The sequence below is a fragment of the Mercenaria mercenaria genome, chromosome 8 (assembly GCF_021730395.1).
Source record: "Mercenaria mercenaria strain notata chromosome 8, MADL_Memer_1, whole genome shotgun sequence".
NCBI classification, from domain to species: Eukaryota; Metazoa; Mollusca; class Bivalvia; order Venerida; family Veneridae; genus Mercenaria; species Mercenaria mercenaria.
The window spans coordinates 72117886-72141720 of NC_069368.1; the positions used below are offsets into that span (position 1 = coordinate 72117886).

General features: G+C 34.8%; 1 protein-coding gene across 1 annotated transcript; it reads left to right on the plus strand.

Annotated features, from left to right (window-relative positions):
* Nucleotides 1–509: 509 nt before the first annotated feature.
* On the plus strand, nucleotides 510–19223 carry LOC123566109 (nuclear receptor 2C2-associated protein-like). Its single transcript, XM_045359970.2, has 4 exons — nucleotides 510–583; nucleotides 8187–8277; nucleotides 10208–10384; nucleotides 14944–19223. Exons 1-4 carry the CDS (start codon nucleotides 546–548, stop codon nucleotides 15064–15066), a joined length of 429 nt encoding a protein of 142 aa, XP_045215905.1. The 5' UTR covers nucleotides 510–545; the 3' UTR covers nucleotides 15067–19223.
* Nucleotides 19224–23835: the final 4612 nt, after the last annotated feature.

Genomic DNA, 23835 nt, shown 5'->3' on the forward strand with positions numbered 1-23835 from the left:
ACATCTTGATTTTGCCCGACACTTGAGATTTCCGCGCATGTAGAATCGGGCGAAATCTAGACCCGTATACGTTTTTCGCTTCAAAAACACCTTAAATATAAATATTTTTTCTTGAAAATTGACATACACAAGTAAATTTATATCTTTAATAAAAGCTTAAAACGATTTTTAAAAATATTCATTAGTTTAAATTTTATGTCTAGATTTCGCTAATTTGATTAGATTTCGCGAAATCCAAGTAGATTTCGCTAATCAGTCATTCCCCTCTGGCAGCGCCGACCAGTCATAATCGGAAATCGATTGTTGGTTGTAACGATGTAGATGTGTCATATTTATGAAAAGTTTTTAACCTTTTGCCGGACAGACGTTCAAGTTTTGCAGATAAAGAAGTAATATATACTTATTCAACATTTCGATTTACAATGTCGAGATTTAGCGTTTCGATTTAATAAATAACCATAATATTTTTTGTATGTAGGTCCCTTTTTCTATTTCTTTCCGGGTTTTACTATTTTCTAAAAACAGTTGAGTACCAGTCTGTAAAAATGGCGGCGCCCATCGAAATAAATGTGTCGCAACTTCGGTTAGAATTTTCGATATCTTTTGCGCTATTTTGAAAAGGTTTTATACCTGATTCCACACATTTTATCTTTTTGATATGTTTCTTCACTTTTTATCGTTTTTTTCAATTTCTGTGTTAACGTGCGTTTCACAGCAAGATACATAGTATTCGGACGCTGCGGATAGGAAGTGTCTGGTAGTATAGACAATCTTTGGTATGGATCCGTACCTAAAGAGTCTGATTCTAGAGGTCAAATCAAATCGAAATTTATTTATTGTCGGAGAGATTTCAGCAAGTTAACATAAGCTACATCTGCATCTACATCTTTCACCCAGCCGTCGATTTCCGACTATCACTGGGCTATGTATAGCTTTTAACCGACACAGGTATGGATCCGTACCTCTAGACAAGACTGTTAGAGGTTTTTTTGGGGTATGGACCTCCATTTTTCTAGAGATTAAGGGTCATTTACATTTCAAATTTTGTTGAAAATGAAATAAGTTAACAAATAAGACTAAAGTATTCACCTTAACTTGGATCTAAATGGTTTACAGATACCAACGTTCACCCGATTTGTTACATTTTCTTTCAGAAGGTAAATAACCGAGGAAAACCAAATAAATCACGCAGAAAAAAAGATATAAAGATTAAACAAAATTTTTTAATGATGTTTTCACTTAATTTTATTTGACCCTGTACATTTTGCTAATCAAACCAACATTAATCTGATTAATGTTGGACCGGATTTCTTACACACATTTTCTAACGGTTGCATATTAGTGCCAGTTTTGCATTTCAGTTTTTTAAGCTAAATTTTATGTCAGTTTTTATCTACAAAAGATTAGCGAAATGGATTCAAGTTTTAATTGTATATATAAATCAAATATATGTAGATGTAGATTACAATAGTAGATCTATGTAAATATGAACTAGGGGATAGAATTAGAGGGTATACATTTGTATGTTTATCCTTTAGTATAATAGTAATAACATACATGCCATATCTCCCGCCGGGAGCCTTTTTCTCCCGTATTTTCAGTATATCTCCCAGTCTCCCGCCGGGACATGAAAACCTCCCGTAAAAAAATATAAAAAAAAAAAAAATTCTCTGTCGAAAAATCGTATCTCAGACCCAGTGTAGACCTTTAGAAAATACTTAAAATGCAATATCGAGTAGCCTGGAAACATAATTTTGATAGTTATCTATAATCCCTAGCTTGTTTATGGAGGGATACACGCCTGAGGCATTAATTATCTTACCACCTACTGTCACCATCTCCAAACAATTAACCATTTAATCTTACCCGTAGGCAATTGTAAACATGTGCATGGGAGATTTTAGACTGATTCAATACCATCAAAGTCACTGATTTGTAGTTTTCAAAACAATATGTAAACCAGTCTTAAAATTACGTCATTTTACCGCCACCTGCCAAAGTGTACTTTCGTTTTCGCTGACCTCGATATTTATCGAGCCATCAGAGGATGAGACAGGTTAGTGCTTAGCACTGCTAACACCGAGTTAATGCTTCTCAATTTAAATACTTGCACAACATGCAAAAAATCAATTACAATTTAACAAAAATTGGCAAGTTAATGCCGGACTACACAGAATTTCGGACAGACATGAATTCGGATAAGTGAATTTTATGAAATAAATTGCAGTCCATACTACCCGAAGAATTGCCTGCCATTCCTTTGTGATATAATTGCCATGTTGTAATAATTAACAGGAGAAGAATTCCCAGTTTAAATACATGTAGTTTTAATCTTAACATGGACAATCGAGCAAAAGAAGGACTTTCATTTTTTTTTAACAACTTCATTTCTGAAAAGAAATGACTACCCTTAAAAGACTGTTTTGACATGATATCTCTGCAATCTTTTGAGTATTGTACGCTTAAACATGTCAAAAAGATCACTCTCTCCAGATGCAGAAGCATCAACACATAAAGCAAAAACAAAGTTTCTGGTTCAATCTTTCATGGAATTCTGAATTTTCTTGGATTAAGTAAAGTGCTATAAGTAATAATCATGCATTCTGTACACAACTGTTGGCTCCACTCATCAATTCAATATAGAATACTTGATGATTTCTTCATGAAAACGGCTATTTAGCGCATAAAAAATGAGCAAATAAAAGTCTCCCTTATTTTTACCCAAATCTCCCTTAAAAAATGCCCTGTTGAGACAAAAATTGACCGTCTGAAAATATGGCATGTATGTAATAACCCGATTGTGATAACATGTAATATTGGTATTTATAAGTGCAGTATGATGTGGAACTTGTTTTATATGATATATTTTTATATTATGTAATAAGATATGTAGTCTCAGGTAACTCAGTAATGAATGGCAGCATTCAATATGTTTTATGTTATCATTTGTAATATGTACTGTGATGTTATTAATGTATGCTGACGAGACTTAAATAAATAAATAAATAAATAAAGTAAATATGATAATTTAACATAACATAACATAACATAACATATATTTTATTTGACATTAAACTGCAATAGCACATTTATAGCCACAATATTCATACATGTAATGTGTAAATACATAATCAAGTTTCACAACTTATATACATAGGTCACCGTGGCCCAGTGGTTAAGGCGTCCGCCTCGGGATCGGGAGGTCGAAGGTTCGAGCCCTTTGGGAGCGTTCATCCGGGGGATGTTTGTCATGGGACTCATTCCGAAAAGGCCGGTTCGTGAGCCACGAGCTAGTTAAATGAATGGTTACTGACTTTTATCCGCCTCGCGCCTGGCATAGTGGTAGGAGTTGGGAGGTAATTGGTATGCACAATAAAGGTGTCTCATAAGCCAAATTGGCTGGCCCTTTCAATAGGGGTGACACTATAATAAACAAGACCTTTTACCTTTATATATCTGTTTTACAGAGAAATTCATATTAATACACCCTTAGGGTATAAATTTATGTTTTCCACACATGTGGTAGCCATTACGAGATATAAGGGACATTTTCACAAACAGTTTCTTTTACTTAATGTCGATTAATTGATTATTAAACAATCAATCAGTTCCGTGGGGATTATCATTATATCTTGTTAAATAACAAAATAAATAGGTGCATATTATTACGCCTACTTTATTTTTTTCTGCTGAATTTCAAAATTATATAATTCATTCAAGGGTTAGATTCACTCATTAATCTGTTATCAACAGTTTATTTTACAATAAACTAATCAGCAAGGAACAGTGTATTCATTTGGAGTTCCTCGGTTATTTAGGTTTTGAAAGAAAAGGAATGCTGGTATCCGTAAACCATTTAGATCCAAGTTTTAAGTGAACACTGGTTAAGTCTTTTTTGTTATTTCATTTTCAACAAAATTTAAGATGTAAATAACCCTAAATCTCTAGAAAAAGGAGATCAGTACCCCTAGAAAACCACTAACACGCTTGTCTAGAGGTACGGATCCGATCCGTACCTCTAGAATCAAATTTGGGCCGTCCAGTAATTGAATAAGTAGCCTGTCCTCTAGGAATTTCTGAGGCATCTGGTTATCTTTTTTCGTTTGAAAAGTGTAATGAAATTGCTAAATTTATCATTATAAGTTTGCCTCAGATAGTAGTATCATGTCTAGTCAGGATAGTTATTCTGTAAATATACCGACAATCCATAGATTTTAAGATTTTTCAGTCTGTAAATTTATATAAGTTGTGTATGAAATCTTTGAAATATCAAATAACTCAAAAACGCATGTTGAAATGTAATAATTTATTGAGTAATTTTTTTATTGCATAAATGAAGGTGGTTTCTGATTTTCAATCATTATGGATGGCTTTGAATTTTTCCAAAATGTGAAAAAATAAAGGATCCAAAGTGTCTGGAACTCTCCTAACAGTTTTCCCTAATGATAGGCTATGCATGCAATAAGAAAAAACATTCATTTTTACCTGCGCTTTGAGTTGATTTGCAATTTCAGCCATATATACAGTCTGTAAATTTTACAGACGGAAAAACCTTTAGATTTAGGTTGATTAACTATTTACTACTATTGTTCTTTTATGGATTATCCATATATTTAAGAATGTCTATAAAAATTTCGATATCCTAGACCTGAATAATAACCTGTAAACAAATAATAGCCTGAATTCAAACCTTTACCTCTATAGTTTAATAACTGTATTTCAACAAGTATAAAACAGAAATTTTGCAGATTTTTTAAGGGTGAACACCACTAAATCTGGCTGTTTTTAATTTCAAATGAGATAAGCTTAATCAGGTTGGTTATTTTGATATATTTTCTAAAATATCATAAAATTTCAGAGACTTATATCCCCATAAAGAACTATATCTCTGCTATAGAAAAAGTAGAAGGGGTGATAAATTTTAAACATGTTAAGAATAAGATTAATTAGATACAACCCTCTAGATTTTCTCCTTTTCGCATCTTTCTATGTCTTTTTGAGACGTAAAACTGTAACATCACATTATTTAGCATGCAATAGGAGCATGCAGATTTTGATAGTATGCTATCAATACATACTAAAGGGCAATAGAGTAAAAGAAAACACGATGTTACTAAGAAAGGGAGGGCACAAAGAAGAGAAGATAGATTAAAACTATTTATATTTGGACTTCTGAGGACCTGAGTAGGCTTACATTTGATTTGGTAGTGATCAATTTTATAATAGCAAAATGATCAAAATGAAGAAATGAATTACCATAGTTTAAAAACGGTGTTTTGCAAAATGAATGTTTTAACATAATTGACACTGCATAAATTTATACAAGTTTGATAAATATAAGAAAGAATATGAATTATAAATACTCTGACATTCTTTCCAAAATATACATTAAAATAGATAGAAGTACATAAATACCTACTTGAACATAAAGATATGCACTCTACCATACTAAAATGCAAGAGTAATTAAAAATCTCAGAAAATTATGTTAATATGTAGTTCTGTTGATATCTCATATGTAAAAATATGAAATACCATAAACTAGTCGAGTTATATTTTTCTGCCAAAAGACTTAAATTTTAGCAAAATCTGTTGATAAATTGCAAGTTTACAGAAAAAAATACACTGGTTTTACTAATTTGACATACACATCTAGCTCATATGCAGATAAGTTTTGTTTTGTAAATTGCAATTGATAACAACACAGAATTGAAGCAGAGGAAAAAGTTACTGGCCTAAATCAAAAAAAGATTTAAAAAAAAAAATTATCAGTCCAGTACCGATATACTTACTTATAGTTCCGATACACTTTCATATAATGCTATTTTGAATGTCTCCTGTTACGCTTAAACTGAGGGTATTTCTACTTTTGGTTTTGACTGCTAAAATAGCACAGAGATCCTGTCTCAAATTAGCCAGTATTTAAATGTTTTCAATAAAATAAAATGTGTCAGCATGTTTTCAGCAAGTGCTTGTATCATTATGTGGAGGATTGCTAATTAATTATTGTTTACATAAATTATGAAGTGTTGTTTTAAGTTCTCAGTGAATATAGATATTAGACAACACAGCCAACTTTAATGCAGGAAAGACAACTCTGAATAGCTAAGATTGTAATAGAATTAGAGTTTGATTTCCAATCTTATGCTGTACATAGCATAGGGTAAAGAGGTTAATTTGATCAAATAGTTTGCCTGAAGAGTACAGTATTCAAAAGTTATTAAATGACACTGTTGAAGTACTAAACTGTTCACAAAGACAGTGACTACATGTTTGTGCAAGTAATAGTACACATGGAAAAAAATTACATCACTCTGTTTTATTTTCCTTCAGAACAGCAAATCTTCCTTTCAGCTCACTTGAGCACAAAGTTTGAAGCGGTTGTGATCGCTCATAGTCTGTCTTCCACACTTTCCTTCAGATGATATCTCCTTAGAAACTACTGCTCAGAATTGCAGTAAACTTGGTCAGTAGCATCCTTGCATGGTCCTCTATCAAGCCTGTTAAAATGTTTTAGCTTAGATTCTTTTCAGGGGCTGTTAGAGCTAAGGATAGAAAAACATTTAAAAAACTTCTTCTCATGAATTGCTTAATGGATCTTATCTGACTTCATCTTCAGCATCATTTTAAGGTCATCCCTAAATGTTGTTTAAATTGGGATGCTTATCCCCTTTAGGACCAGCTAGAACTAAAAGTAGAAATACCTTTAAATGACTGCTTCTTATGAGCTGCTGGATGGATCTTCATTAGACTTGACCTTTAGCATCATTAAAAGGTTTGAAGTATGTCTTTTCATGATTTGCATGGTTGATCCTTATCAAACTTGTTCTGTAGCATCATTATAAGGTCCTTTCCAAAATTTATTCAAATGGGGGCATTTGATCCCTTCTAGGGGCCATCAGAGCCAAATATAGAAATACCTTTTAAGCACTTCTTTAACTGCTTCATGAATCTTCATCAATTTTGGTCTGTTGCATCATTCAGGACACCTGGCCGGTTTTAGGGGCCACTACAGCTAAAAATAGAAAATACATTTAATTTACTTCTTATGAACAGCTTGATGGATCTTCACCAAACTTAGTCTGTATCATTATAAGGTCTTGTCTCAAACTTGTCCAAATGTGGGCCCTTGGCTCCCTTTTAGGGACCACTAGAGCTAAAGATTAAAATACCTTTTAACAATTTCTCATGAACCACCGGATGTGTCTTCATCAAACTTTGTCGGTAGCAGCATTATTAAGTCTGCTTCCAATTTTGTGCATATGTGGGCACATGCTTTTAGGGGCTGCTAGAGGTAAAAGAAACCTTCCAAAATGTACTCAGCCAGTTGTCTGTGTGTATTTTACCACCCAATTTCAAAGACCTAAGATCCTTATAGTGTTTGAACTGTTTGTCATCTGTCACACATATTTATGTTATTATATTCTACTGCCTCTGGAACTTGACAACAGGAGTATATTATGGTCCTCATCCAAAGTTGTACACGTTCTAGCCTGTTTAAGTTCTGAAATTCTGGTGAATGAAGTAAAGTCATCATGGCCCTCTTGTTTTAAAAGTTAAAATTTTAGATATCCCTAAATTTCACTGAAGGTACCTTTTTAGCTTGACTTTTCAAAAAAAGAAGAGTTATTGCACTCACCCCAGTGTTGGTGTCGCCATTGATAAAGTTTTTGATAAAGTCAAATATCTCTGTTACTATCAAAGCTTTTGACTTTAAACTAAAAATATTTATTTACTATTAAAGTCTACACCAAGAGAAACAATCCCCATAACTCTGATTTGAATTTTGACAGAGTTATGCCCCTTTTTAACTTAAAGTTTTATAAAGTTTTTACTGGCAGTGCTCTAATTCAGAGTCAAGCAGTGAGAAAAGTCAAGTGTGTGATGATTTTCACTAGCTTTGTACAATAACTTGCATCCATTTGCTTTTCACTGTTTTGTTATAACAGCCAAAATAAGTATAAAGTTGAAAAAAAATGCACTTTTATTCATAAAAACCAACCCACTACGAAGCATTTACATGTAGTTCAATAGGAAGAGTGCAGATCTACAAGGTATGGGGTCATGAGTTAGATCCACAGGCAGTATACCTGGTATTTCCTTCCATTCATTTGCTCATGAAGTAAAAATGTTGAAAATAGTGTTTAAATCTGGCAGTTAAACACATATTTTACTTTTGTATTGTAGGGTTAGTTCTGTGCTAAACAGAGATGTAAAGCAGTATGGAAAGAAATTTCTGGTGGATGGTAATGAAGACACATGCTGGAATTCAGATCAGGTGATTTTTATGCCTCCACTTTTATGTGGGGCGTGGGTGGGGCATATAGTGGTACGTCCCGAAATCTTTATTGTCTAACTCCTCCCACACTATTAGCCTGATTTGCTTAAAACTTTCACAGATGAACAAGCTTGATGTGCAGATGACCTTAAAGGAAGCTGTGACTATTTTTACCACTGTTATGGCCCTTTAATAGTTTTGCTATATAGAATATAGAGAAAAATCTTGTTTGTCCAACTCCTCAAGCTCTATATAAAGGATATGCTGAAAAGTTTCACAAATGAACGACGTTGATGAGAAGATGACCATAAATAATGGACTTTTGTCTTTGGTTATGTTTGCTAGAATCACAGCCCTTTATCGGTATTAATTTTACATAAAAGGCCATAGTGAAGAAATTTTGTGTGTTCAACTCTTCATACAAATGTATTCAAAGTTGCTCAGATAAAAAACCTTATCTGAATACAACTTGCTTCAAACTTATTGCCGAACATCCTACATGTGAAGATGGTCTGCACTAAAAGCTTATTTAGAGTTTGGTGCAGTCTGTGGTGGGGGGTGTGGGGGGGTGCATCTGTGTCCTGTGTTTTAGTTTATTAATAAAAAGCAACCTTTTTAAAGCATTGCTAAATTTAAACCTTCTTCATCCTTTGCTGCCCATAAAAAGGCTAATTATGTTAAAAAGCTGTGTATTTTGAGGCAAATCTGCCATTGTACTTAAAAAATGATACTGTATTTAGTTATCAAAAATACTGTTTTCATATTTTTATTTGAGCAAAAGAATTAAATATTGTATATAGACAATCTTCTCCCTGCATAGGTTAAAAAATGTATATTATTTTTAGTTACAGGTAACATAGAATATTTCTGACAATTTGTTTCTGATATTGAAATCAGAATCTTATATTACAGTTGATAATTGTAACAATAAAGGATGAACTCTGTATCCAACTCCCTGATGCTATCTCCAAACCTCCTTTGAGAACAAACCTGAAAAATATTTGTATTATTTGACGTTATCAGATGACGTCTGTTGTTGTTTGTTATATGTTCAGGCCTATTTATTAATTATGAAATGTTTGATGGAAATCAAGACAGCCAGTGCTTGCTAATATAACAGCCAATAGCAGGTGTGACTGTGTCTTATGTTATTAACCTTTACCCTGCTAAATTTCTAAAATGAACTGGTCCATCATTTAGTTTGGGCAATACCATTTATTATTTGAAGGTTTTTTTACTGAAACTTTACTGACTGAATAGTGAACAGTGCAGACCGTGGTCTGGTCTTGGTCTACACTGATCACAAAGGCAGAATCTGTTGCCTCTAGCAGCTAAAGGTTAATAGCGTAGTAACGATCACATTCATTACTGTTGGAACTCTTGCCAGATTAAGAATAACTGCAATATTTTTACCTTCTTAAATGTTGTAGATCACTTGAGAAACTGCTGGAAAAAGTTTCTTATCTGTATTCAGATACAGTATTCTCAGAGTTAAACGTTGACTGTGAAGCAGTTTGAATTTAAACTACATGTACATAAACAGAGTACTTAAGCTTTGAAATAGTACTGGCAAGAGAACAAAAATTTCTAAAATACCGGTGCAGATGAAAGATGTCAGGTCACAGACTACAAGAGATTTGAACAACATTCAATCTAAAAAAACAAATCTACACTAAAACACTTATTGCTGTAGGTCACAATGGAATTAGCAAAATGCTGGAGTTATTCCAGGTTTTTAGCAATTATAACGTAGAAATAGGCATGGGAACATACGAAGAGCTGGAGCAAGGGGTGTGTCACTGTATAGCACTTTTAAAGAAGTTTATGAACTTCTCTAATGATGATCTACATGGCTGCTATTTTGAGGGTTACATAACATGATTATGCACTGTAGAAATATGATCAATGAATAGATATTTTGCTTTTACAGGGTTCACCGCAGTGGATTACAATAGACTTTGAGAGGGACGTTGTACCAGTTGATGTCAGCATTCAGTTCCAGGGAGGTTTCGCAGGCGGAGACTGCTGGCTAGAAGGGAAGATGGATGTTAACTCTGACTGGGAGAAAATAGACGACATCTATCCTGAAGATAATAATTCACTACAAGTATCCTTCATATCCCAGAATTCATTTCTACATCCAGTTGCTTTGTTGATGTATGTGTCATATCCCAGAATTCATTTCTACATCCAGTTGCTTTGTTGATGTATGTGTTTTTATCCCAAGTTAGATTGATCTGTTTGGTACAGGCATGTTGTTTTTCCCAAAATTGATATTTTTACTGACATTTTACTACAAGTTAGTAAAATTTGTTAGTGCTACGGTAATTTGAGGGAGTGTATATAGTTTCATACGATTGCAATATTGTTCATCCTTTAGTCATGCTTTCATATACTGCCCATAATTCTGCCAGACATTCTTGATACTTTCTTCAAACACTTCGCCTATTTCTTTCACTGACCAAATGTGTAGGTAACATTCTCACTAGAATTTGATGAAGTGTTTGATAGTATTAATAAAGTCTGGCAGAGGTTTTGTGCTCAGGAGAACACTTGTTTTTCTGTCTCCAACACTTTCTCTTATTACAATCCACCAGGTAACAAGGAAATAACAAACAAAAATGATACATGAATAGAGCGATTTCCTTCGTATGAGTGATACTGAAAAGTCACTTGGGTTTACCACTCTAATATATGTAGCATCTATGTTGACTGAACATGTTTCTATTTCATGTGAAGTTATAACTTTTATCTATATTTCTATACAGAATATTATGAACTGCGAAACTTTTATTTTATTATGCCCCCCTTCGAAGAAAGAGGGGTATATTGTTTTGCAGATGTCGGTCGGTCGGTCTGTATGTAGACCAATCTGTTTCCGGATGATAACTCAAGAACGCTTGGCCCTAGAATCATGAAAATTGATAGGGAGGTTGGTCATCACCAGCAGATGACCCCTATTGAGTTTGAGATCTGTATGTCAAAGGTGAAGGTCACAGTGACCCTAAACAGTAAAACTGTTTCCGGATGATAACTCAAGAACGCTTGGGCCTAGGATCATGAATGTTGATAGGGAGGTTGGTCATGACAGCAGATGACCCCTATTGATTTTGAGGTCAGTGTGTCAAAGGTCAAGGTCACAGTGACAAGGAACAATAAAATGGTTTTCAGGCAATAACTCAAGAACACTTAGGCCTATTGTCAAGAAAATTGATAGTGAGGTTGGTCATGACCAGTAGATGACCCCTATTGATTTTGAGGTCATTAGGTCAAAAGTCAAGGTCACATTTGCCAGGAACAGTTAAAAGGTGTCTGATCTTCTTGTCCAAAACAACAGGGCCTAAGGCTTTGATATTTGGTATGTAGCAAAATCTAGTGGTCCTCTACCAAGATTTTTCAGATTATTTCCCCGGGGTCAAATATGGCCCCACCCCAGGAGTCACATTGTGTATATAGACTTATATAGGAAAAAAAACTTTGAAAACCCTCTTGTCCAAAACCACAGGTCCTAGGGCTTTGATATTTTGTATTTGACATAATCTAGTGGTTCTCTTCTAAGTTTGTCCAAATTATTCCTCCTGGATTAAATATGGCTCCGCCCTGGGGGTCACATGGTTTACATAGACTTATATGGGAAAAACTTTGAAAATCTTCTTGTCCAAACCACAAAGACTAGGGCTTTGATACTTATAATGTAGCATCATCTAATGGTTCTCTACCAAGTTTGTTCAAATTAAACCTCTAGGGTCAAATATGGCCCCACCTCGTGGGTCACATGGTTCATATAGATTTACATAGAGAAAAACTAAGAATCTTCATGTCTGCAACTTACATCATTCAAATTTGGATCACATGTAATGTTTTAAGTGGCAAGATGAACCGTGGCGTGAGTTGACCTTGATCTTGACCTAGTGACCTACTTTCACATTTCTGTAGCTACATTGTACAGCCTTCAAATTTAGACCACATGCATAGTTTTGTGTTCCGAAATAAAATTTGACCATGATTTTGACCTAGTGACCTACTTTCACATTTCTCAAGCTAAGGCCTTCAAATTTGGACCACGTGCATAGCTTTGTGTACCGAAACAAACTTTGACCTAGTGACCTACTTTCACATTTTTGAAGGTACAGGCTTCAAATTTGGACCACATGCATAGTTTTGTGTTTGGAAATAAAATTTGACCTTGATTTTGACCTAGTGACCTACTTTCACATTTCTCAAGCTACTGCCTTCAAATATGGACCACATGCATAGCTTTGTGTACCGAAATGAACTTTGATCTTGAGATTGCACTATTGACCTACTGTGACATTTCTGAAGCTACAGGCTTCAGATTTGGACTGCATGCATATTTTTGTGTTCTGAACTGAAGTTTGACATTGATTTTTACCTAGTATCTACTTTCACATTTCTCAAGCTACAGCCTCCAAATTTGAAGCACATGCATAGTTCTGTCTACCGAAATGAACTTTGACCTTGAAAAAAATGATCTCGTGACCTACTTTCACATTTCTCAAGCCAGTTTTCAAATTTGGACCACATGCACAGTGTTTTGTACCGAAATGAAATTTAAAGGTGCAAAATAAAGACAAATGAATAGACATAAATCTTAAAAAAAGACTACACATTTTGAAATATAGTACTAAACATTGCAATAGCCTTGCAATATTCCCTTGAAATCAACACATGTACAGAGAAACAAATGATTGTTTCTGTATTTTCTTAGACTGACATGGGGGGTCATTTTGTTCTACTTTCGTGTTTATCGCTTTTCCGTAATCGGTCGGAAATTCTTCGGGATCACGTGATTTTAAAATTGTTTCAAACTAATATCCATTTAACACGCGCAACAAAATAACTGTATTTCCATGATGGTAATTATGCACGGCTTGCACGAAAAATATGAGATGTACAAAATTTAAATTTAAAATTGACAGTGACATATATTAGGCAAAGACAATGTGTTTAATGTCTAAAATCTTATTAAATTAATGTAGCCATGTGTACATGATTAAGTGTATTTAGGTAAATTTCAATCATACTTTGTTTCTGCAGTGTAAGACAGTTACTCATTTATATTCTTAAAATTATACTGAAAAGAGATTAACTGAAAAAGTTTACAGACGAAGTTGTAAAAACACTTTTATTCGGGAAGGGCCTGAATTGTCCTTATGAAAACTAGTAGTATAGCTGTATATTACCTGTATTATAAGAATGAAGTTTTTGTGAGTTACAAAATTGTTGAATTCCATTTGCTAAGTTTGTAAAAATCACGTTATCGTTTGGGCATATGATATTTTTTGCATCTATTTATAAATTATAGCCTCGTTTCAGAGGATTCTTCCGAAAAAGTCCGAAGATGCTCGACGGGTTCGTAAGCAGTCGGAAAGCATACTTTCGGTTTGACATAGGCAACATTTTTTGTTTATGTGTTAGTTATTCTTGAACATATTCATGACTATTTGGTCAGAACTGATGCAGTGGGCCATATTTTCAGTAAATAGGAAGTCTCAGCTACAAACTCTGGTTTTCATATAATACTCGTTCTGGTTTTAGTAATGGACCTTTAACCTTGATTTTGATCTTGAGCTAGTCTTAAAATTTGGAACATTAGAAAATGGTTCAGTGGTCAAAAACCAAGATCACTCTGTGATTTCTTGTTAGGTTAATAGGTTAAAGGTCAAGGTCAGATTGGACCAGAACAGTAGAACTTTTGTTTACAGTGAGTTTATAATTTCTGTTCCTTGTGCAATTACTGAATGCATCAAGGGGGGCATTTCATGTTCGACGAGCTCTTGTTATATACCTATATAAATTCTGTAAAAACTCGGCTTGTATTTCACAATTAAATATGAACAGACAGACAAAAATTCCTTATTGTACCTTTTAAATTCCATATTGTACGTTCCGTATTGTATGCTGCCAGACTATTTTCATTTATATGCATGACCTGACACATTTCTATAAATAGCGCACATTAAAACTTCACTGTTAAAGTTCCATTTAATATCGATAAACATTGAAGATTTTGTTCAAGAGCAAAACAAAAATCAAAATGGTAAAGGTATATAATAAAAGGGTCATTATAACAGTAGCTTGATCTGGGAATTTGTATTCGGCTCTCGTGGATTTTGCAAGGTTGGATCACACTCGGCACTTGCGCGCCTCGTGAGAGCCAATCTGGCAAAATCCACTCGGGTCGAATACTGCATCCCAGATTGAGCTACTGTTATAATAACCCTATTATATTTTTATACAGAAAATGTGAAATTGTAATGCTGAACATGATTGATTTTGCCTTTGTGAGTAGTGTAGATCATGATCAGCCTGCACATTCATGCAGTCTGATCATGATCTGCACTGTTCGCTATTCAGTTAGTATCTTTTTGGTAAGCACCCCTTTTAATAGTTAATGGTACTGTCCAAATTAAAAGATGGACAAGTTCATAATAGAAATTTATCAGGGTAAGTGTTAATTATTCACTGGGAACTCATTTTGTGGAGTTTGTGTTTGAACTTATCCATGAAATCAAATTCACATACCTATTATGTTCAAAAGTTGAAATCCCCATGAAGTAGCCATTTTGGTCAAAACCATGATCCTTTGTTCTCACTAAAGTAAATGAGGTTACAATTTATTATTTTTCCTTAACTGTTGATCAGACATTTAAAGTCAACACTTCAGGGAAAGCCATTGTGTCAATGAAAATCGTGTTTGGTAAAAGTACAGACTTTTTTGGACGGATTACTATATACCAGCTGAAAGTGAACAGAGATATCAGATGATACTGGTACAAATATTTTAGTGTTACTCAGTGTTTTATTTGTCTATCTATGCTGGTTCAATTCTGATAGAAGTGGCTATATTCCTATATAAGGATTTTAGTAATTTGGAGATCTGAGTGAGTCTGGACTTATTTGGAGCAACTATTAAAAAGGAGTTTCATTCTCCATCCAGTACGGTTATGTAAACCCCATTTATGGTGTACACAGTATTCAGCATAAGGAGGAATGTGACAATGCATTACAAAAGTGTTACCTCAGTCTGAAATTAACTATAGGTCCAGAACCAGATAAACTTAAGGTTCTTGGAAACCATGGTGTTACACAGACGAACTAAACTCTTTGATATTCTAACTTGGAAGTTTCAGACTTGTGGTATTAGTATCATTATGTCTAAATACTAAATTCAGGCATGCTTTTGATACAGTACAATCTCGATCCTACGAAAAGCCAAGGGACCGGCCGTTTTTTTTCGTAATATCGCATTTTCGTTCGAGCGTAGCATAGGAAATTTCGCTATACAACACATAAATATCTACACGTTGTAACCTGTGATATTTAAACATGTGATTTTCGTATCGAAGTACATATATACCAATTTTATATGTACATCTGGGTTTACTACAAATCTTATTCGAATCTGAGCTCAGATGGTATGTAGAATGTAAAACGGGTTGTTTCTTTTTTTTCACTTTTTATTCACTGTACATAAAACATATACAGGGTACATTGTTGCACGAGAAAAAAAAATCGCAATTGCATATTCTGATACCCTCAGCTACCCTTTACTGAATTGTTTGGTATAATAAAACGACAATATACAGACGATCAGGACTTAAATATTGTTTTATTTTATGCGGTGATTGTTTAAGATGTATAGATACCAGAGCAAGTGTGACTTGTATGCCATCCGATCGGATAGTTACAGGAGAAAAAAATAACCACTAACTTGTGTCATAGTGTACAGCATATGTGTGTTCAAATTTAATTACTAAGTTTTCACAGCTTAATCACTGTAACATAGAAATAAGAAGGAAAGCAGCCGGGTCCACAACACCTTTTCGTAGTATACCGGTATTTCGTTAAATTGCGATTCGTAGCATCGCGAATGCACTGTATTTGCACTACTCATGAAAATTAAAAATCTGGCAATCAGAAGTTAAAGATTTTTTATCTTACCTGTAAAACAAAACAAAAATCTTTTAGTTTTATGTTATTTCAATAGTTTTTACCAAATTATACCAGTTTTGTATGCATTACATCATGAGAAAAATAATGTGACAATATTAATAAGGGAAAAAGTGGAATAATTCTTCGAGATTTTAGATTATTTTACATTTTATTATGGTGGAACAAATAGCTTTGTTTTTTGTAGGTGATATTTTACAAGTCATATTTTTTGTTACATAACACTAAAATTATGAAATGAAAATCTTCAGTTTGAAACAGTGAAAGTTAAAAATACAGTCTAACCTGCACTAACGGTCACCTCCAATCAGCGGTCACCTCCATTCAGCGGTCATTTTATGACACCCCCGATGGATTTTCCTCTATTTTATCACTTCATTCAGTGTCCACCGAATTTGTCTCCCGACTGCCGTATTTGACCCCTTTCAGCGGCAATTTTCTTCCGAAACCAATTATTTTTAGGCGATAATCGCCGAAGATACCTGATTTTTGAGAAGCATGTGATTGCTAAGTTTCGCATGGCTTCACCACAAGGACAACAAAATGACATGAGCTTCTCAATTAAAACTGATCGATAACTAATTGGTAGCATAATATTTGTGATTTTTTATACTTCTGTCATCAAAATACTACTAGTATTAAATTTATACGAAATTAATTATGTTTGAAAAAATATAAACCACTCTATCTTTTACGGATCGTAACAGCAAACTTAGATTTTAGCATAGACAATAAGTGCGGAGAGTAGCTTCCGTTACCAATATGGCGAAAATTGTAAACAAAATTGTTTTGAAGTTGGAAAATTGTCTGTAACAATTTTTGTTGTAAAAAAAACCATGCCGGAATTTTAGACTGCTAAGAAGACCATTCGTATTGCGAAGGCAAATGCACGTCATTGTATCCTGGTAAAATAAAATAGAAAACCGAAAAAGAAATAGGCCTAAAGGCTAAACTGGTCAGAAAAATACATATACTGGTTGCACCTCTGATCAGTGGTCACCTGGCTTAAGCGGCCAAATTGTCTGCTTCCCTTGGCTGGCTGCTTAAGACAGGTTAGACTGTATACAGACATGTCAAATTTTGGTTGTCTGAAAGTCAAATGCTCGATCCTTGGGAATTCAAGATACTGAGTTTCAACAGTACTGTGATTAAGATGTACTGACAAGCTGGCCATTGAATTAAATCTGTGGTGTGGGCATTGTTGAGTACAAATTCCAGTGGTAATTCTAGTTGTCAAAACATTCCAAAAATTCTAGTGGTCAGGACACTTTGAAATATTACAGTAACATCAAATAGTGTACTCACTCATCATATAGTTTCCACTAAAAAGAAATGTCCCATTATTTTTTCAGGAATTATGGCCTGTTCAGTACTTTATTATTATACCAAGCATTTTCAGGGGGCATGTGTCATATACTGTTGAGATCATTCATGTTTATTCCATTAATTTAAAGAGCACACATTTATGTATGCGATATAAAAACATTAAAAAAAATTCCACTGCTGGAAAAAATGATACTAGATAATATCTTCAAATACACCTGTATATTTGCCACTCCACTTTAAGAATTTTTTAAAATATTTGCTTAAATATAGCTTAAAAATAGGTTTGGGGAAAATTTTTAAAACTTTCAAAATGTTTAATTTATTAAAAAACCAAACAAAAGAAAAATAGTAAGATTGAGAATATTTTCATTATTATCAGTATGTTAATTATGATGGAAAAACTGTTTATTGCCTAGGGCAGGAAGGTCTAATACGGGGAGTAGAAACTCCGTATAAATCAATACATTTAACTGTATTATGCTGTCGTCCATACCTGTAAATTTCGACCAGTCGTTAGCGATCGATATTTTGTTTTCGCCACTATCGATTAGCGTGTAATTAGCATATTACCTCATGCTAATCATGGAGCTATAACACATTGTTCAAAGGGTTTACCAGTCACATGTTAAGTGGCGATAATTAGATATCAGAGATTGATCTAAAGGGATTCTGAAGCAAAAACAGCATGCGACTGCATGTGGTGATATGCTTAATTATTATGAATTAACTCGAGCTCACTTCCCTGAAGAAATATTTTACCACGTAACTTCAAACCTTTATCAAAGGGCCGATTTTTGTTAGATTTGAATAAAAAAAATGGAAAATAACAGAAAGCTGACACTTTTCTTAATCTTGTAGAGCCATAATTATAATTATTGTTTATAATGTCAGATTTCTACATACAGAAACAAACATTCTTCTTGAACGTAGGGAATGTTTCAAACGAAATTGTTGTTTAAACTCCAAAAATTAGTTTAATAAATTTAATCTTAAAACTGATGTGTGAAAAATACAATGTATCTAAATTAAAATAACAATATTTTTTTAAAAAAGGCCGACAACGAAGTTACATTTAGTATTCCGAACTTTTAGATAAAACTGCAGAAAATCATCTAGGTTTAACACGCATTTAAATGGTGAAGAACAGAGCAATATCATAAACAAATATTTTCAGGCAACAGTTTACGGTTTCGACTTGCTATTTTCATTAAAATATGTCCTATTTTTTTTGTTCTAAATACTCTGAATCAACAAGGCAAATATCATGTAAAAAACGACATATTTCTCTCTGGGTAAGACAAGTCTAGATTTAGCCATTTTCACAGGGCGAAAAGTAACATTAATGTAGATATTTTCCATTTAAAAACAGATGCAGGCAATAATTTCATGGCAGAACTTTTGTTTTCAAGAAAAGAAAATTCAACAAATGCTTTCCCAGATTTTCACTGAAAGGACGAGTTAAACTGTAAGGCGTAAGTGTTTGAGTAATAGCAGAATAACCTAGGGCATACGCTTCGATTGGACGACAGCATAAGATAAGATAAATGCCGGTTTCCAGTCCCCGTATCAGTTGTTCCAGCTTAGGGGCATCCTTTATATCAGATAAAATGTGGGAATTGTGCAAAATAAATTTATTTTTTAAAGAGTATGACTTTTATCTATATTCTGGTTAGATTTCACAAATGTACTCTCATTATGTCTCCCCAGGAGACATATTGTTTTTGCCCTGTCCGTCCGTCCGTCCGTCCGTATGTCACACTTCATTTCCGAGCAATAACTGGAGAACCATTTGACCTAGAACCTTCAAACTTCATAGGGTTGTAGGGCTGCTGGAGTAGACGACCCCTATTGTTTTTGGGGTCACTCCGTCAAAGGTCAAGGTCACAGGGGCCTGAACATTGAAAACCATTTCCGATCAATAACTAGAGAACCACTTGACCCAGAATGTTGAAACTTCATAGGATGATTGGTCATGAAGAGTAGATGACCCCAATTGATTTTGGGGTCACTCCGTCAAAGGTCAAGGTCACAGGGACCTGAACATTGAAAACCAATGATCAATAACTAGAGAACTACTTGACCCAGAATGTTGAAACTTCATAGAATGATTGGTCATGAAGAGTAGATGACCCCTATTGATTTTGGGGTCACTCCATCAAAGGTCAAGGTCACAGGGGCCTGAACATGGAAAACCATTTCGGATCAATAACTAGAGAACCACTTGACCCAGAATGTTGAAACTTCATAGGATGATTGTACATGCAAAGTAAATGACCCCTATCAATTTTGGGGTCACTCCATTAAAGGTCAAGGTCACAGGGGCCTGAACATTGAAAACTATTTCCGGTCAGTAACTTGAGAACCACTTGACCCAGAATGTTGAAACTTAATAGGATGATTAGTCATGCAGAGTAGATGACCCCTAACGATTTTGGGGTCACTCTGTGAAAGGTCAAGGTCACAGGGGCCTGAACATTGAAAACCATTTCCGGTCAGTAACTTGAGAACCACTTGACCCAGAATGTTGAAACTTCATAGGATGATTGAACATGCAGAGTAGATGACCCCTATTGATTTTGGGGTCAGTCTATTAAAGGTCAAGGTCCCAGTGGCCTGTTCATGTAAAATTATTTTTGGAAATAACTTGAGAACCACTTGACCTACAATGTTGAAACTTAATAGGATGATTGGACATGCAGAGTAGATGACCCCTATTTATTTCGAGGTCACTTGATCAAAGGTCAAGGTCACAGGAGCCTGAACAGTGACTTGAGAACCACTAGGCCAAGAGTGTTGAAATTTAGCGGGATGACTGGACATGCCAAGTAGATGATCCCTATTGCAGCCAACCATCAGTGTCTCTTTGACTTTCGCTCCTGACCCCTATTTACTTCTTGCCTATAGGACTTTGCATTGGGGGAGACATGCGCTTTTTTACAAAAGCATTTTCTAGTTTTTCTTTGTTTTTGAATATGGTCTGCAGTCACCTTAAATGAATCATGTGTAAACAGAAATAAGGTCATGAAATTTCAAACATTGACAAAAAGATTGAATTCCGGTTCAGTTTTATAATCTGAAGATACATGTACCATTAAGTACGTCACATGTAATAACTTTTTAAGAGTGACCATTTGAAGAATATATAGAGCTAATGCACCGCCAAACCTCAGTATCTACTGAAGGGAATGGATTGAAACTGCACACACTTGTTCGATGTGATGATCTGATATATTTTAGGTTCTTTGACTCTGTTTTACATTTTTACAAAATAAACTTGGGGACTCTGTGGCCAAGTGGTAAAAGTCGATGACTTCGAATCACTTTCCTCTCACCGATGTGAGTTTGAGCCTCACTCGGGGCGTTGAATTCTTCATGTGAGAAAGCTATCCAGATGGCTTACGGAAGTTCCGTGGTTCTACCCAGATGCTTGCTCATGATGAAATAATGCAATGAGGGGCACCTGGGGTCTTCCTCCAACATCAAAGCTGGAAAGTCACCATATGACCTATAATTGTGTCGGTACGACGTTAAACCCAACAACACAACAAAATCAAGTTTTATGTAAGGTGATATTTCAGTAACCACTTGTGGGGAATGGATTAAAACTTCATACTTGTTCCCTGTGATGGTCTGATATGCATTGTGCAGTTCCATAACTCTTTCCCATTTTTACAGAGTTCTGCCCTTTTTTAGCTCACCTGTCATGTAGGGATGGTGAGCTTTTGTGATCACATTTTGTCCATCGTCTGTCCGTCCACAATTTTAATCAAACTTGCACACAACTTGTATTGGCATGATATCTCGGTTTCTTTTCAAAAACTGGCCAGATCCCATCATGGGTTCCAGAGTTATGGCCCCTTAAAAGCAAATTTGGCTTTTGCAGCAATATAGAGACTTCATTTATGGTTTGATTTGATACAAACTAGTCCTGGCCTCCAAAACTCTAAATGCCGCTTTTTAGCTCGACTATTCGAAGAATAAGTAGAGCTATCCTACTCACCACGGCGTTGGCGTCACACCTTGGTTAAGTTTTTCGTACCAGTCCACATTTTGACAAAGTCTTTTGAGATAAAGCTTTGAAACTTTCAACACTTGTTTACCATGTCCAGTTATAGGCAAGAGTACATAACTCCATCAAGGATTTTGGCTGAATTATGGCCCCTTTTGACTTAAAAATCTCGGTTAAGTTTTTCGTACCAGTTCATATTTTGACAAAGTCTTTTGAGATAAAGCTTTGAAACTTTCAACACCTGATTACCATCACCATGTCCAGTTATAGGCAAGAGTACATAACTCCATCAAGGATTTTGGCTGAATTATGTCCCCTTTTGACTTAGAAATCTTGGTCAAGTTTTTCATACCAGTAAATATTTTGTGTAAAGTGTTTGACATATGGCTTTGAAACTTTTATCACTTGTTCAGTATAATAGTCTCTATCTGTAGGAAAGAAAACATAACTCCGTCATCTATTTTGGCTGAATTATGGCCCTTTTTGGACTTGTAAATTTGTTCTGTTTTCATACAAGTCCACGTTTTGTCAAAACTATTTGACATATTGCTTTTAAACTTTGAACACTTGTTTATCATCATGATTTCAATCTGTAGGCAAGAGTACGTAACTCTGACAACTATTTTGGCTGAATTATGGCCCTTTTTGGACTTTGAAATTGGTTCACACATTGTCATTTAGAGCAAGACTTATCGAAATCCACAAACACAGGAACATGGTTTGTCTTATCTTTTAATCTTTTTTTTCTTTTGTCTGAATATCTGTGGTAATATTTTGACCCCATTCTTCAATCAATTCTTCGAATAGTCCAGCGCGCTGTCATCTGACAGCTCTTGTTTATATTTTGTTTTTACATAGTTGCGGCTTTAGAGTTTTGGACCAGGCTTACTATGAAACCATACCAAAATAAAAAGTTGTCCAACTTCTAATTGCAAATGTAGTCAACTGAAATTTTGAACGAAGACATATGGGTATCTTGATAAAGTCATCACTTCTACATCAGTTAACACCATTTATCAAATTCTGCAAGCAAATCTTACAATAAAATCGCCGATTTTTACAAGTCACTGTTAGATCAGCATCATTTTGGCGGCCATTGTTGAATAGCTACAACGAGATTCGAAATTGTCAGGTAGTTCTGCCTTCAGTTATGGGTTTTAATGCGTAAAATATGGCACAATGGTAGATTTTACTATATATTAACTGATTAGAAAGTGCTGCTGTCCATTTCTTTTAAAATGTACAAACGCGAGCGTGTCAGATTTCTGGCACGATTATTGGTATGGTTTCCCTCCAGAGTACACTTAGAGCTCCCGTCCAAATCCAGTATATAAACCGGGAGCGCTGAAGTATCTTAAGCTGGATACAAACTTGCAAAATATCTTTAGCAACAATATATCTTGGATTCCATGATGAATCCTTCAGATCCAGTTATAAGTTCGGGAGTTATGGCCCCTGATTGACCCCTGAAAGAGCCAAAATTTGTTAATTTTTACCTTGTGAACACGATAGAAGTAACATTTTACATTGGATTCTAACCACACTTACACACAACTTGAGTCACAATAAGATCTCAGTTCCTTTGGAAAACAGGTTAGATTCCTTCATGGGTTCTAGAGTTACTGCCCCTGAATGGGGCAAAATTTTCTGTTTTGGCCCTTCCAGCCATATTGAGGTTTCATTATGCTTTGATTTGATACAAACTTGCACAGAATGTTTATCTTGATGATCTCTAGGTCAAGTTCGAAACTGGGTCATGTGGGGTCAAAAACTAGGTCAAGGTCACCAGGTAAAATTAAAGGAAAAGCATGTTAACACCCTAGATGCCACATTTATGACCCTATCTTCATGAAACATGGAAAGAATGTTTATCTTGATGATTCTTAGGCCAAATTGGTAACTGGGTCATATGGGATCAAAAACTAGGTCACCCGGTCAAATCAAAGGAAAAGCTTGTTAACACTCTTGAGGCCACATTTATGACCCTGTCTTCATGAAACTTGGTCAAAATGTTTATCTGCCAAGTTCGAAACTATCACTTATGGGGTCAAAACTAGGTCACCTGCTCAAATCTAAGGAAAAGCTTGTTTACACTCTATGGACCATATTTATGACCCTATCTGAATGAAACTTGGTAAGAATGTTTATCTTAATGATTCCCACACCAAGTTCGAAACTGGGTCATGCGGGGTCAAAAACTAGGTCACCACTCAAATAAATGGAAAGGCTGGTTAACACTGTAAAGGCCA

Excerpts from the sequence above, each read along its gene's own strand:
- LOC123566109 (XM_045359970.2), top strand. The coding sequence starts at position 546 with ATGGCGGCGCCCATCGAAATAAATGTGTCGCAACTTCG. Across the intron at positions 8,278-10,207 it reads CATGCTGGAATTCAGATCAG|GGTTCACCGCAGTGGATTAC; the intron begins GTGATTTTTATG and ends TTGCTTTTACAG. Across the intron at positions 10,385-14,943 it reads AAGATAATAATTCACTACAA|ACATTTAAAGTCAACACTTC; the intron begins GTATCCTTCATA and ends ACTGTTGATCAG.